Genomic DNA, 12,768 nt, shown 5'->3' with positions numbered 1-12,768 from the left:
GAGCCCGATGTGGGGCTCGAACCCAGGACCCTGGGATCATGACCTGAGCCGAAGGCAGACGCTTAACCATCTGAGCCACCCAGGCGCCCCTCACATAACTTTTATTACAGTATATTGTTAGAACTATTCTTTATTATTAGTTATTGCTATTAATCTGTTACTGTGCCTAATTCATAAGTTAATTTTTTTCATAGGTATGTATGTATAGGAAAAAAAAACACAGTAGACATAGGGTTGGGTACTGTCCACAGTTTCAGGCATCTGCTGAGGGTCTTGGAGCATATCCCCCATGGATAAGGGGGGGACTACCGTATTCTGAGAAAACAAAAGAGCCAGTAGAGAACACATTTAAATCTGCTGTCCTCTTTCGCTGATTTCCCCAGCCTTTCCCGAAGCGGGTGGCTGAGTGCCTCACGGTGGATGGACACTGCCTGCATGCCGGCTGGTCCCCCTCACTCTCCAGGGCCTCCTCTCGGAAAGCAGCAGACTTGGCCCCATTAATGGACAGCACACATGTAGGCACTTGGGCTCAGAGCTCCTTCTGAATCCCCAGCCCTGACTGCAGGGTCCCCCGGCTTACACGCTTTGGAATCACCGTGTCCCCTGAGGTCAGAACTTAGTCATCAGAGCTCCAGTCAAAGCCTCTGTTTTTCTCTTCATTTAGATAGTTTCCAGTCTCCTAAGATGACCCAAACCATCTTCTGTGGGCCACGTCCAGAGCCTTGCCGGCACCATCTGGTTGGTGCCACATTAAGACCTATTAGAAACAAACAGGAAACCCTGGCAGAACTTTTAATTGTGGTGACCAGGCAAAGTGACAGCTTTGAAAAATGATGCTCAGCCTCATTGATCCAAATGAGTGAGCAGTCATCTGTCCTGAGGGTGGAGATTTACCACTAGGTAACCAGCCAGCGTAATCACGTTTCAGAATGCCACCTCCACACTTCTCTGGCAGATTCCAAAGGACGCCAGCAGGGGCACACACAGGAGTTCTCAGATCCGGCTTACCTGGAAGCTTCTGGGACAGTTGTGATGTTGAAGCCACACTGTTGCCAGCAGCAGTGGGCCTGGGGGTGTCAGATCACCCCAGCCCCTCTGGCACACGTCCAGGGGAGCAAGGGCTCTGGCCCTATTTGGATACGCGGGCATCTATGAACCAGGCCAGACCCAGCACAGGCCAACCGGAGGGCCAAGACCAGGGCCCTGAGTCACCTGCTGCCACGTGGCCAGACAGGCTATGAACCCAGACCCATCACACATGAAAAGTCGTATGTTTTTTTCACTATGAACTGACTTCCCTGCCCTCTTCCCATTTTAGTGGGCAGAGGCATATTTGTTTCCGAGGCTCCCTTGGCGTAATGCTTAAACTTGAGCATGCACGAACATTTCCTGGAGGCCTTGTGAAAACCCATGTTTTGGAGCCCCAGCCCCAGAGTTTCTGATTCAGTAGGTCTTGGATAGGGCCCAAGAATTTGTATTTCTAACACGTTCCCCGATGATGCTTATGCACCTGGTTGGAACGCCACACTTTGCAAATCAGTGTCCTTGCCTATGACTAGATGGAAGACAAGTGCAGTTGAGCACACAGCAAGAGGGTGCTACTGGTCTCTGTTTCGGTTGATAAAAGGACTGCAGATCCACCCTGGCTGGGCCCCAACTCCCAGAAATGGATGGAACTGAGCTGAGAGGCCAGCATGGACACACGCGTGCACACACACACACACACAAACACACGTGCGCACATACCACAGACTTTGGAATCACAGAATCACCCTGAATCTCTCTTTTCTCCTCTGGGACCCAACAGTGAAAAGGAGGACAGGATATCTCCCCAAGTAGCTGGACTGAGAGTCCCTCTCATAAGCTGTGGGTCTGCCTCTTGTCTCCAGGCCTTGTATGGACACACACAGGCTGTCACGTGCCTGGCAGCATCGGTCACCTTCAGTCTCCTGGTGAGTGGCTCCCAAGACTGCACCTGCATCCTGTGGGACCTGGATCACCTCACCCACGTGGCCCGCCTGCCTACCCACCGAGAAGGCATCTCTGCTCTCGCCATCAGTGACGTCTCAGTAAGGCCCTGCCTTCTCAATGTCTGGGAGCCTGCCTGGCAGCACGGTGCAGTGCCCCAAGAGAAAACCCAGGGGCAAAGAGAGGCTGACCACCCAAGAATGTGAAGAGGCTCCCGATAGTATGGAGTATTCTTTACCCAGACAGAGTGGAGCCATCAGCATGGGCAGCATCTGGGTCTAGATTTTATTTTTTCCTTTTTTATTTCTCTCCCTCAGGGTGGTGGGGGTGGTGGGAAGTGTCTGTTCTGGCACAAGCATGAAGTTGGCTCTGGTAAGAAATCTGCTGGGCTTGACTGACTAATTCAGCTCACTGACTGCAAATGAGTGTTAACTCAGCAGGTGCTTCTGGTCTCCATGGCAGGAAGTGCTTCTGCTTGTCCCTCAGTGCTGGCTACCATAGATGAGCCTGTCAGGAACATGTGTGTGTGTGAGAGACAGAGACAGAGACAGAGAGAAGAGAGAGAGTTAGAGAAATATATATCTAAATCTCAATATGGAGGTTCTCCCAGGCTAGAATCTCCATCATAGGGCACAGGGTTCCCTGAGGATTCAAAGCCTCTGCATCTGCTCACAGAAAGCCCCAGGAGTCCAGCACATGGATAGAATGGGCAAGGGGTTAATAGAAGGAGGGGGAGATGATCAAGAAGGCTCCTGGTACCAACTTTAGTCAAAAGTGCTCTCCAGGTAGGCCTGAATCAAGGATGAATGTTACATGGGCAGATAGAGGGTGGATGGATGGATGGATGGATGGATGATAGATGGATAAATGGGTAGATGGATGGGGAGATTGAAGGATGAATAGGCAGATGAGTGGCAGGTAGATAGGTGGATAGATGGATGGATGGATGAATAGGTATGTGGGTGGATGGATATTTGGATGAATTCGTGGGTGGATAGGTAAATGGGCAGATAGAGAGTGGATGGATAGTTGGATAGATGGATGGATGGTGGGTGAACGAATGAATTGGTGGCATTAGGAAAGAAAAAAGCCCTGATCTGAGAGAGCATAAAACCCATATAGAATAATGTCCTCAGTCCTCAGAGAAGACTTACATCAGGACAACAACTTGTTGACTTCAACTTGTCCTGAAACCAACCGAGTTCACCAATTGAGTGCCTGCTGGGCCCAGTGCCGGGTACTGGGCAGAGATATATCAACATGGTCCTTGGCCTCAAGCAGACTCTATACCAAACAGTTCAGGAAAGGACATGACGGAGCCAAGTCCAGGGGGCTATGGAGGGGCACTGAGTTGCCTACATCCCTTTTGTGGTTAGGGCAAGGCTCAAAAGCATGGCTCCAGCTGGTTTTATGAGACCTCGGTGACAGTGACCACTACACCATTGACTATAACATAGACAAGGACTTGAGAAGAAAACTCTGGACATAACCATTATAGGAGATTCAATGGGGACATTTTTCCTCAGAAATTCCCTTCAGAGGGATATTGTCCAATTTTATGAGTCATATACAATCATTCAAACCTCTGTCCTTGCCCTCCACCAGGTGATATCCAGATTTTCTTCATGGGTAGAGGGCCAGCCAGCCAGGTATAGGTCCCATGTCCAGAGCCAGGGGCAGTCTCCAAGCTGGGTCTTCTATGCCAGTCAGTATATGGTCAGGGAGAGGGTTGCGGGAGGAGTCCAAAGGGCGAGCCAGTCAGCTTGTGTCAGGGAAAGCAGTATCCAAACACATTATTGCAATAGGAAAAGAGCCAGGAATTTGCAGAGTGTGAAAACACAGCAGACCTATGAGTCATCTGGGAAGAAGTAGGTGTCTTAGAAGGTCTTGGATTACCTTGGATAGTCTTCAGAAGATAGCAGGTTAAGGGTGATTGGGTGTACAAACTCTGTCTGAGCAAGTGGCGGATGGGCAGGCAGTGACCCCAGCATGGAGTAAAGCCGGCTCTCGTGCTGCAGGGCACCATTGTCTCCTGTGCGGGAGCCCACTTGTCTCTATGGAATGTCAATGGACAACCCCTGGCCAGCATCACCACTGCCTGGGGCCCTGAAGGAGCCATAACCTGCTGCTGCGTGTTGGAGGGGCCAGCATGGGACACAAACAATGTCATCATCACTGGGAGTCAAGACGGCATGGTTCGGGTAGGTGTGTCTTGGGCAAAATGAAGGCATGGTACAAGAAAGTGTTTTTCTCTGTTCTGCTCACTTCTTCCAAGAGTCTAAATCTATAGGCTGCATTTCAAGCCAGGTGGCAGACCAGACCAGATCTCCACAGCAAGTGAGGGCAAAGGCAAGTCTCCCTCCAGGCAAAAAGTAAATAAATAAATAAATAAATAAATAAATGAAATTATATATGTATAATTTTATATACACATACACTCATGTAATGAAATAAACACTTATTGTCACAAGGTGTGAAAGCCAAATGGTCAAATGCACAAGAACATAGCCCAGTGCTGAAAAGAAATATTTGAGCCATCCATTCACACACTTGTCCATCCATCCATCCACCCATCTATCCATCCACTAATCTATCCAGCTGTTTATCTCTATACCTATTCATCATCCATGCATCCTTCCGTCTATCTATCTTTCCATCTACCCATCCATTCATCCATCTACATGTCCATCTATTCATCCATCCTTCCGGTAATACATCTACCTACCTACCCAACTATTTATCCCTCTACCCTCCTTTCTTCCTTTCTTCCTTCCTTCTTTCCTTCTTTCCTTCCTTCCTTCCTTCCTTCCTTTCTTCCTCCTTTCCTTCTTCCCTCCCTCTCTCCCTCCCTCCCTTCATTCCTTTGTTCCTATCCTCCCATCCAGTGATCTATCCTTCCATATACCCATCCATTTATCAATGAACCCATCTATCCACCCACATATTTGTTCATCTATTCATCTATCCAAACACCTAACTCTGGCTCTGGGCCAAACTCTTCATACAAGCCATAGGGGACACAGAACTTAATGGTAATAGGCCCTTAAGATGCTCATATCCTGGAAGAGAAGAGAAAAAGAAAATACATGTATGCAATGCATGCTATGACCAGGATAATCAAAGAGTGCCATGGATCCTCTTAGGAAGGCCGTGGTGAGGGAGAGCATCCTCCCTCAGCAGGAAACCAGGAAGAGAAGGAAACAAACACTGAGGTGTGAGGATTAGCACAAGGAGAAGAACAAGGTAATTTTTCTGAGACTGACAGGAAAGATGAAGGAATAAGTAAAGAAGGAATCATTCAGAGGCTAACTCAAGAAACTGTCAAATGAATTCCACAGTTTATGAAAGGAAATGTCAAATATGCCACAAGGTATTCAAGAAAATGCCCATTGAATTCTACAAATATTTATGAAAGCTTGCTGTATGACAGCAAGAGATAAGACTGAGGAAGGCCCCTCAAGAAGCCTTTATCTGTGGGCTCTGAGGGGCACATGGTCTCTGCAGAGAGCCGGGCACCCTGGGCTAGCCAGAACATGAGGAGGTCAGCGAGGCCTGGGCTTGGTGGGGTGCGGTCCACGCTGTGGGTCAGTCAGAGGAGCCCGGGCTGTCTGAGTAGCAGGTGCATTTCTTTCACAGGCCCCCACGTCATGAGTGGGAGTCTTTCATACCCTCAGCACTCATTCATCCAGGAAGATAATTGAGCTCCTGGGATGGCCCAGCACTGTGCTAGGCCTGGTGTGGAGCTCACAGAAGCATTAAGGGGAGGCTGGTCCTTGTCCTTTGGCTACGGAACTTCCAGACTCAGCAAGTGAGAAGCCATATGTGGTCAGCCAGAGGACGCTCACAAGAGGGCTTGGGACCAAGAGCCAGACACAGAGGATGGGGAACCCTAGCTGCTGAGTGGGGAGGGAGGCCTCCAGGGATGGCGGCAGCAGGATGAGAGGGCATTAGCTAGGTAAAATGACAATAAACTAGCTGCTGAGTGTCACCCCTAGAGCTGAGGTTGAGGGCAGATGCCCTGTCACAGGAGTGCAGAGTGAACCCATCCAAGTTGAACTGTGCTTGGCCGAAGCCCAAGTAATCTTTCCCAGAGAATACACTAATAGTGGAGGTGAAAGGGGACCAGGCTCCCACACCTTCCCTCAGAGTCCCTTGGACGTGAGGGAATGGGATGGGCCCGAGCCTACAGACAGGATCATTTCCCCAGCCATGGCCTTTTCTCTTTTCTGGACAGATTTGGAGGACTGAGGACATGAAGACATCTGTTCCTGGGCTGGCAGCACCAGAGGAGACCTCAGCCCCACCTCCAAGCCCTAGAGGTACCTGCCCTGCTCAGGGTGCGGGGCACGCTTGCCTTGCTCAGTCGTCCCTCTCCTCTCCCCTCCTGTAGTGCCATTCAGGCGTACAGAGCCCAGGGAAGCCATCGAGTCTCTCTGGATGTTGCCAAGTTGGGGGGACAGAGCACAGTTTATTGCAAGCTCCTAGCAGATGTGAAGCATCATGGAGAAGTCCTGTTGCATCCTGGCCCCATCTTGCAGGGACCAGTGAGCTCTGGGATGCTCCCTGGACATGTGAACAGTGGTGATGGTGGTTGTCAGGACCTCCCGAGCTTCAGAATGGGGCGGGGGGGGGGGGGACACGCCTTGCAGAACTTGGTTTAATGTTCTCCATCTGCCTGGATGACTCTTCAATGCCAAACTTCCCAGCCTAGGGCCTGGGTCCAAATACCTACTTGCCTAGACAGCCAGGCTACAGACAGGAGCAAGGAGGGGCCACGGAGGGGCCTTGCCATATGCCTGGGGAGAAGAAGTGGTTCCATAGTGCCCTAGCCTTCCCTGTGGATCCTGGTTCAACCCACCCAACCCCATGGCAAGCTCCTCAAAGTGGGTCTGGGGGTCCTCTGCATCAGCATCGCCCAGGAGCCTTATTAAAAATGTAGATTTGGATCCTGTTCCTACCTTAAACCCCAGCAAATGATTGGGGCTTGTTAGATTTCCATATCCAACAGGTCCCCAGGTAAGTGTGGTGTGCACCAAAGTACGGGAGCAACTATTCCGAAGCCCTCTTTGGGTGGTGGCAGATGGGCCTAAAGGAGGGAAATCTGCTCTTTCTTCTGCCATCATGGCCGCTGGTACCACAACTGACATGGCCACCATTTCGGAACCCGGAGGGAGAGGGCTGGCCAGGAGCGGCTTCCATGGTGCGCACTTGCCGTGAGTTCTCTTGTTTGTCACGGCAACCGTGTGAGGTCGATTTTACTCTGACACCCCTGTGTAGGATAAGGAAGTCGAAGCACAGAGAGGCTTAGTAACTTGCCCAAAGTTATGTGACTACTGTAGTTTTCACTTCTGCCACGAGAGCAGACACAACCAACCTCAGACTCACGTCACACTGCCAGACTGACCTCGACCACAGATGCTGCCATGCATCACTATCGACAGCACCACCCCCGACCATAGACACAAAGGTCACCACCAAAGCCGTCACCTCCTTCCCTTCTACCACAGCTGTCCCAATGGCCCCACCGTCACCTCCTCCAGTGCAGCAAACCTTTCTCAGCTCTATCCTCATCGAAGATTTTGGCCCAGGACTGAGACATCTTTCCTGGTGTCTGTGACAACAGGAAACGTGTTACCATGAAGTGTGGATTCTCCTGTCATCATGAGTCTCTCTGGCTTGCTCTGCATCCCAGGACCCATGATCTTTCATGGGAGAGAATTTTCCAGAGTGCTGAGGGCTGCCTTCTGAAAAGAGTAGCCATTTTCAGTTAGTTCCTTTCTAGAATGTACTCCACACCTCCTTGAGTCATTTAGTCATCCATTTATGGTTCTTTCTTCACAGAAGCATACACAGACATCTGATGAGCCCTTACTAGGTCCCAGGCTCTGCACAGGGAATCCCTTCCTTCAAAGTAGGGCCGTCCGGAAACACTTGTCAATAATCTGGGCTGACCCAGAGCGGTGACCTCACAAGGATCTACAACCACATTCACTTCATTATTCCTAGTGTCTCAAGGGTCTTTGGGACTACAGGGCATCAGCCCATCTCAGAGTAAAAAGAAAGATGTGTGGGGCTTGTGTATTCTAAGAAACTGACAGCACTTCTTTGGAGAGCAGGGCCCGGACTTCCTCCCCGACTGCCACGGTCTTGGAAGAGAGCTAGCACAGGATCCTTGTTCTCTAGCCTGCCCAGGTGTACCCTGTCTGTGGTACACCTGCCCGAGAGCATGCCAGTTCCGGCGTGGGCGCTACTGCCCACTTCTGGAGCCATGGTGGTGCAATGAAGTAAAGGCAGATAAATGGATGTCTGAACAAGAACGCTGCGTGGATGGAAAGACAGATGAACAAAGGGCACGTCAGAGACATTCTGCTGATTCTGGAAGTGCCAGCGTATTCATGGGTTTCTACTCGGAATCAGCAGTTGTGCTGAGACTGTGCTCATTGGGAGTGGGGTCCAGAGCAATGGAAAATGAGATAAAAAGCAGGAGACAAGGCTCTAGACCTGGCTCTGTCCCCAACAGCTTCTCTGTCCCTCAGTTACCCCCCCCCCGTGAGATGGGGGTGCTCCTGTACATCCTAACGTGATGACAGAAAAATAATAGGACATAGACAAGAATCTACTCAACAAAATGCAGGTCATCCTTATAATTTTCACAGGCTTGAAAGAGCTTCCCCCCCCCGCCATATACCAGCTGATGACATTAGGGAGCTCAAAGACAGTTTCAGGCTGGCAAGAGCCCCCTCAGGCCCAGGTCCACATCCTTCCCTTGCCGTTTGCCCTGACCTGCCTGAGGTCACCACTGTCAAATAGAATTACGTGCCAGGGTTGTGATCACAGTTCAAGGGAGGATTCAGGTGAAATGACATGAGGGCGCAGACACATTCATGAAAACCAGGCTGGGCCACAGTATGGAGCTAGCAAGTCCATGTGAAGGCTTGCAAACCCAAGCCAGTGGAGGTCTTGCTGTTCTCAAAATACTGCTCGAAACGGTTTTGCTGGAAAGCGACAGTATTGGGCACGACACATAGATATTTGCACACGTGTCCTGTTGGCGTGTATATCGCTGCATCCCTCAGATGTCGTAAGGGGAAAGAGAGGAGATCTTTGAAGATATTAAGGATGCTGCATTTGTGTACAGATGTAATCTAATTTCTGCTTGGAATTCATTTATTTGTCATTTGAAGCAAGGACCAACCCCGTTGAGCACAATTCGTTTTAGGAATCACCCCGTAGATTTGGACTCAACCTGGTACATAAAAAGTGCTTGGGGAAGGCTTGTTGTTTGGACTTTTGCACGGACACAAAATGCGCATGCATTTCCTGGGCCCAGCTGGGGCAGCGGCATCTTCCCGCCCGGCCGCCGAGGGACCTCGCGGGGATGTACCCTGCCCATGTGTCTCCATCTCACCCTTCCATGCTGAAGGAATTACTGTCTGTCCCCAAATGCAGTCATTAAAATGAGTGAAGTAACAATCATTGAGTTATATTTTTTGAAAAAACGTTCTCAGCATTTAATTATTGGTTGTGGCGTGAGAGGATTTAGATAAGTTGATAATGCCGACTTTATGTAATTTGTTTTTACTAGGCAATTACGGGCTGCATTACATCCTGGCAGCAAGGTATTGTGGGGCATCTTATTAAGCATAAAGCCAGTAAACACTGATGAACAATTTTGCTGAACTAGGCATGCAATTTAGAAAGCAATAATACACAAATCCAATTTGGTACACAATGGATACCGCAGCACGTCAGCACATGGAACTATCACAGGCTGCAAATTAAATTGGGACACAGCACAGGCCAAGATTAAATATATTTTCCCCCTCAATTTAACAAGTTGCTGACCACAAATATAAATACGTGTGTATGTGTTTGTGGCCCTGCATGTGGACGTACATGTGCATGTGTGTGAGCCCACTCGGGGTTTCGAACGATTCCCTTGCACCATCCGCACAGGTCACAGGTGGCAGAAGAATCTTGCCCTGTGCCGAGAGCTGGATGTCAGCCTTGCTTTGACCGGGAAGCCCAGCAAGACCAGCCCTGCAGTGACAGCTCTGGCCCTGTCCAGGTAACCAAGGCCTGGCTTCTTCAGGCCTCCAGCAGGGGGCGCCAGGGGCACCCCTAGGAAAGGCCCCCCCCTACAGCTCTAGGCTCAGGCTGCCTGGCCCTGGAAGGTGGTCTCACTACTACAGGGACCTGGGAGGGCCCACCACACACAAGAGGCAAACAAGGTGCCCATGTCGGGCCCTGGGACGTTTTTTTAACACGCACATGTTCTTGCTCGCTCGCTCTCAAATATCCATGAATTCATGAAGAAATCTAAAGGGTAAAAGTATATGGCTTTGTAGTTTCATGCTATAGAGAGACTTTCTTCCTGAGGCTCACTACCGATTATAACATTTGGTGTAGTGATGATCCTACGTCACAAAAAAAAAAAAAAAAAAAAAAAAAAGCCTTTGAAAGCTCTAAAGCAGTGTAGAATAGCCGAGTCTGAGACACTACCCTTGATAGAGAGCATTTTATTCTTCACAGCTACCCCGTGGCAGTAAGTGGTACTTCCTATCATTAATCCATTCCACACACTAGGAAGTGTAGCCTCAGGAGGCTATGGACCTTGGAGAGCTGCTTCCCTTCTTCCCTCACTGCCCTGGAGTGGGTGGCTCAGGGTCCGTGGTGGTGGGACCCACACAGTGTTCTAGAAGCCAGGCTGAAGTGAGGTAGGCTAGGGTGGGCCATGGGCAAAGGGACAGAGGGTCCAGAGCCCTACTTCTCTGCTAGAAACCTTGCCATTCGTTTGGCTGGGGGGACATCAGGCACACCTGGAGATGTTGGCGAGAAAAGTCTGGGCTTCATCCTGCCACTTGCAGCCTGGACATCTTGGAGTGTCCCTCCGTAGTCACGAAGGAGGCCACAACCCTCCTAGTTCAAAAGTCCCCCTCCCCCCGGGTCAAAACATTCTCCAGTTCTCCCAGCCCCTCCCCCTGCCTCAGGTGGAGGCCAGGTGCAGGCCCCACGGGGTCCTGGACTGAACCCCCTGTGTCACAGTTGCCTGAGGGCCGGCTGGGCTAAGTGGGACTCACACTTGGCTCTAACGCTCCTGTCTATTCCTTCTCTTCCCAAGAAACCAGACCAGACTCCTGGTCGGCGATGAGAAGGGGAGAATATTCTGCTGGTCTGCAGAAGGGTAGGAAGAAAGAGACGGTGGAAGTCTGGCCGAGCAGCGTGTGTCCTGAGCTGCAGCAGCACCCCGCAAATGTGGGCTGACGCAGTGCCTGGGGCTCAGGAGAGTCTCCCCCGAGGAAGGGGCTGCTGGCCTCAGAGACGCACACCCTGAACCACTCCATGGCCCGTGGGACTTTGGCCTTGGATTGTCCAAGGACGCACTCTATAAAAAGGAAAGCACCCTGGGAGCCTGGGAGCGGTGATCTGGAAACCGTGACTTGCTCACTAGCTGCCCACGAACTCACAGGACTCACCTTTACGGAGGGCTCATTACGTGGGGAAAAAAAATTGGGTCGCTTACTAGAAACTAATGGGAAATATTGGATTGTCTTTATTTTATTAAAACAACTATTTTCCAGATGCAAGAGGGCTTTTGAGTATAAAATCACCACCCTCTTCCACTCAGTTGTTTGCCTCCCGTACCTAGAAAGGCAAGAAGCCCTCAGGGACGCACAGCCCACTCTCAAGAATGTTTCTCAGGCCCTCCCGTCTCCCTCTGTGGAAGCTGGCTCTCTTGCAGGCTTGCCTGCTGGACAGGGGCTCATGGGGAGTGAGGGGCCACACTCAGGAGGCCTACTTCTGTGGCTGAGCCACAGGACGTGGACATGAGGCTGCCCATGCCAGCCTGGGAGATGGGGGAGAGACACCCCACCATGGTATGCCTGCCCTGTCTTTGTACCCCACAACAGGCTTGGGCTTGGCAGGCTCTTCCCAGAGCCTATCCTTACACAAAGGTCAAGGGCCCCAGTCCACATGCCGATTCGGAGCTGGAGCTCATCCTGGAAGAATCTGGGCTGCTGTGTGACTTCTGCCCTCCAGCGGAGAATATGGCAGGTGAGGTAGTTAGTGGAGCCCCTCTGAGGAATTCCAGTGCCTTCCAGAGCATGGGTCACTCTCAGTCCCGTCATTGGGCACTGAAGGCATCACTCTATTCCAGTGTCTTCTCTCTACCCCCAGCCTTTCAGAGCTCCTTGAGAGGAAATTCACTGCCTCTTCAATGAAGTCAAGTCCAGGTGGGTGCATGGGGATTTAGGGTAATGAAGCTCCTTAACAACTCCCCTACCTGAGATTTCCTCTCCAGGGAACACAATCCTTTCCATATTTCTGCAAGTCCTGGAGAGGCCCTGATGAGTGTCCCTACCCAACATAGCTCAGACCTGGGGATGGCAAGAAAATGGAGTGTTTTATGACCTGGGTCATCCAGCCTCTGGGGGCAGTGAGTCGATTTAAAGATAAATTTTAAGAACATAGAGGTGGTATGCAGCTATGCCAAAGAGAGTGAGTGAGGGATGGATAGGAAAGAGTGATCTATCTGTAAATTTCGAGGGCTTTGCAAAGGGCAGGATGGAGGAGGAGGTGCTTCTGAGGTCCATTGCGCCCCTCCCTGGATGAGAAGGGCCTGTGTCTGACCCCAGGGCCAAGGATCACACCACCCCTGGCACTGTCTGCATGTGCTGTTAGCAAAGAGCCCATTTGCAATCCCCTCGTCAGTCTGGGGCTGCACCGAAGGACCATAAATTGAAGAGCAGAGAGCACCACTCCCCAGGAAGGCCAAGAAGCAGGGTCATAAATATCAAG

The 12,768-nt window shown here is 50.8% G+C and overlaps 1 protein-coding gene across 1 annotated transcript in view; it reads left to right on the top strand.

Annotated features, from left to right (window-relative positions):
- Positions 1-11,555, top strand: part of WDFY4 (WDFY family member 4) — a 236,720-nt gene extending 225,165 nt beyond the window's left edge. Inside the window, exons 49-53 of the mRNA XM_081823086.1 lie at positions 1,890-2,069; positions 3,987-4,169; positions 6,203-6,287; positions 9,925-10,036; positions 11,090-11,555. Of these exons, the coding sequence (XP_081679212.1) occupies positions 1,890-2,069; positions 3,987-4,169; positions 6,203-6,287; positions 9,925-10,036; positions 11,090-11,156 (627 nt within the window). The 3' untranslated portion in view covers positions 11,157-11,555. The remainder of the gene's footprint in view (positions 1-1,889; positions 2,070-3,986; positions 4,170-6,202; positions 6,288-9,924; positions 10,037-11,089) is intronic.
- Positions 11,556-12,768: the final 1,213 nt, after the last annotated feature.

Source organism: Leptonychotes weddellii, chromosome 6 (genome assembly GCF_054177405.1).
Source record: "Leptonychotes weddellii isolate Sample4059 chromosome 6, ASM5417740v2, whole genome shotgun sequence".
Classification (NCBI taxonomy): Eukaryota; Metazoa; Chordata; class Mammalia; order Carnivora; family Phocidae; genus Leptonychotes; species Leptonychotes weddellii.
This window is presented reverse-complemented; position numbering and strand designations above follow the sequence as displayed.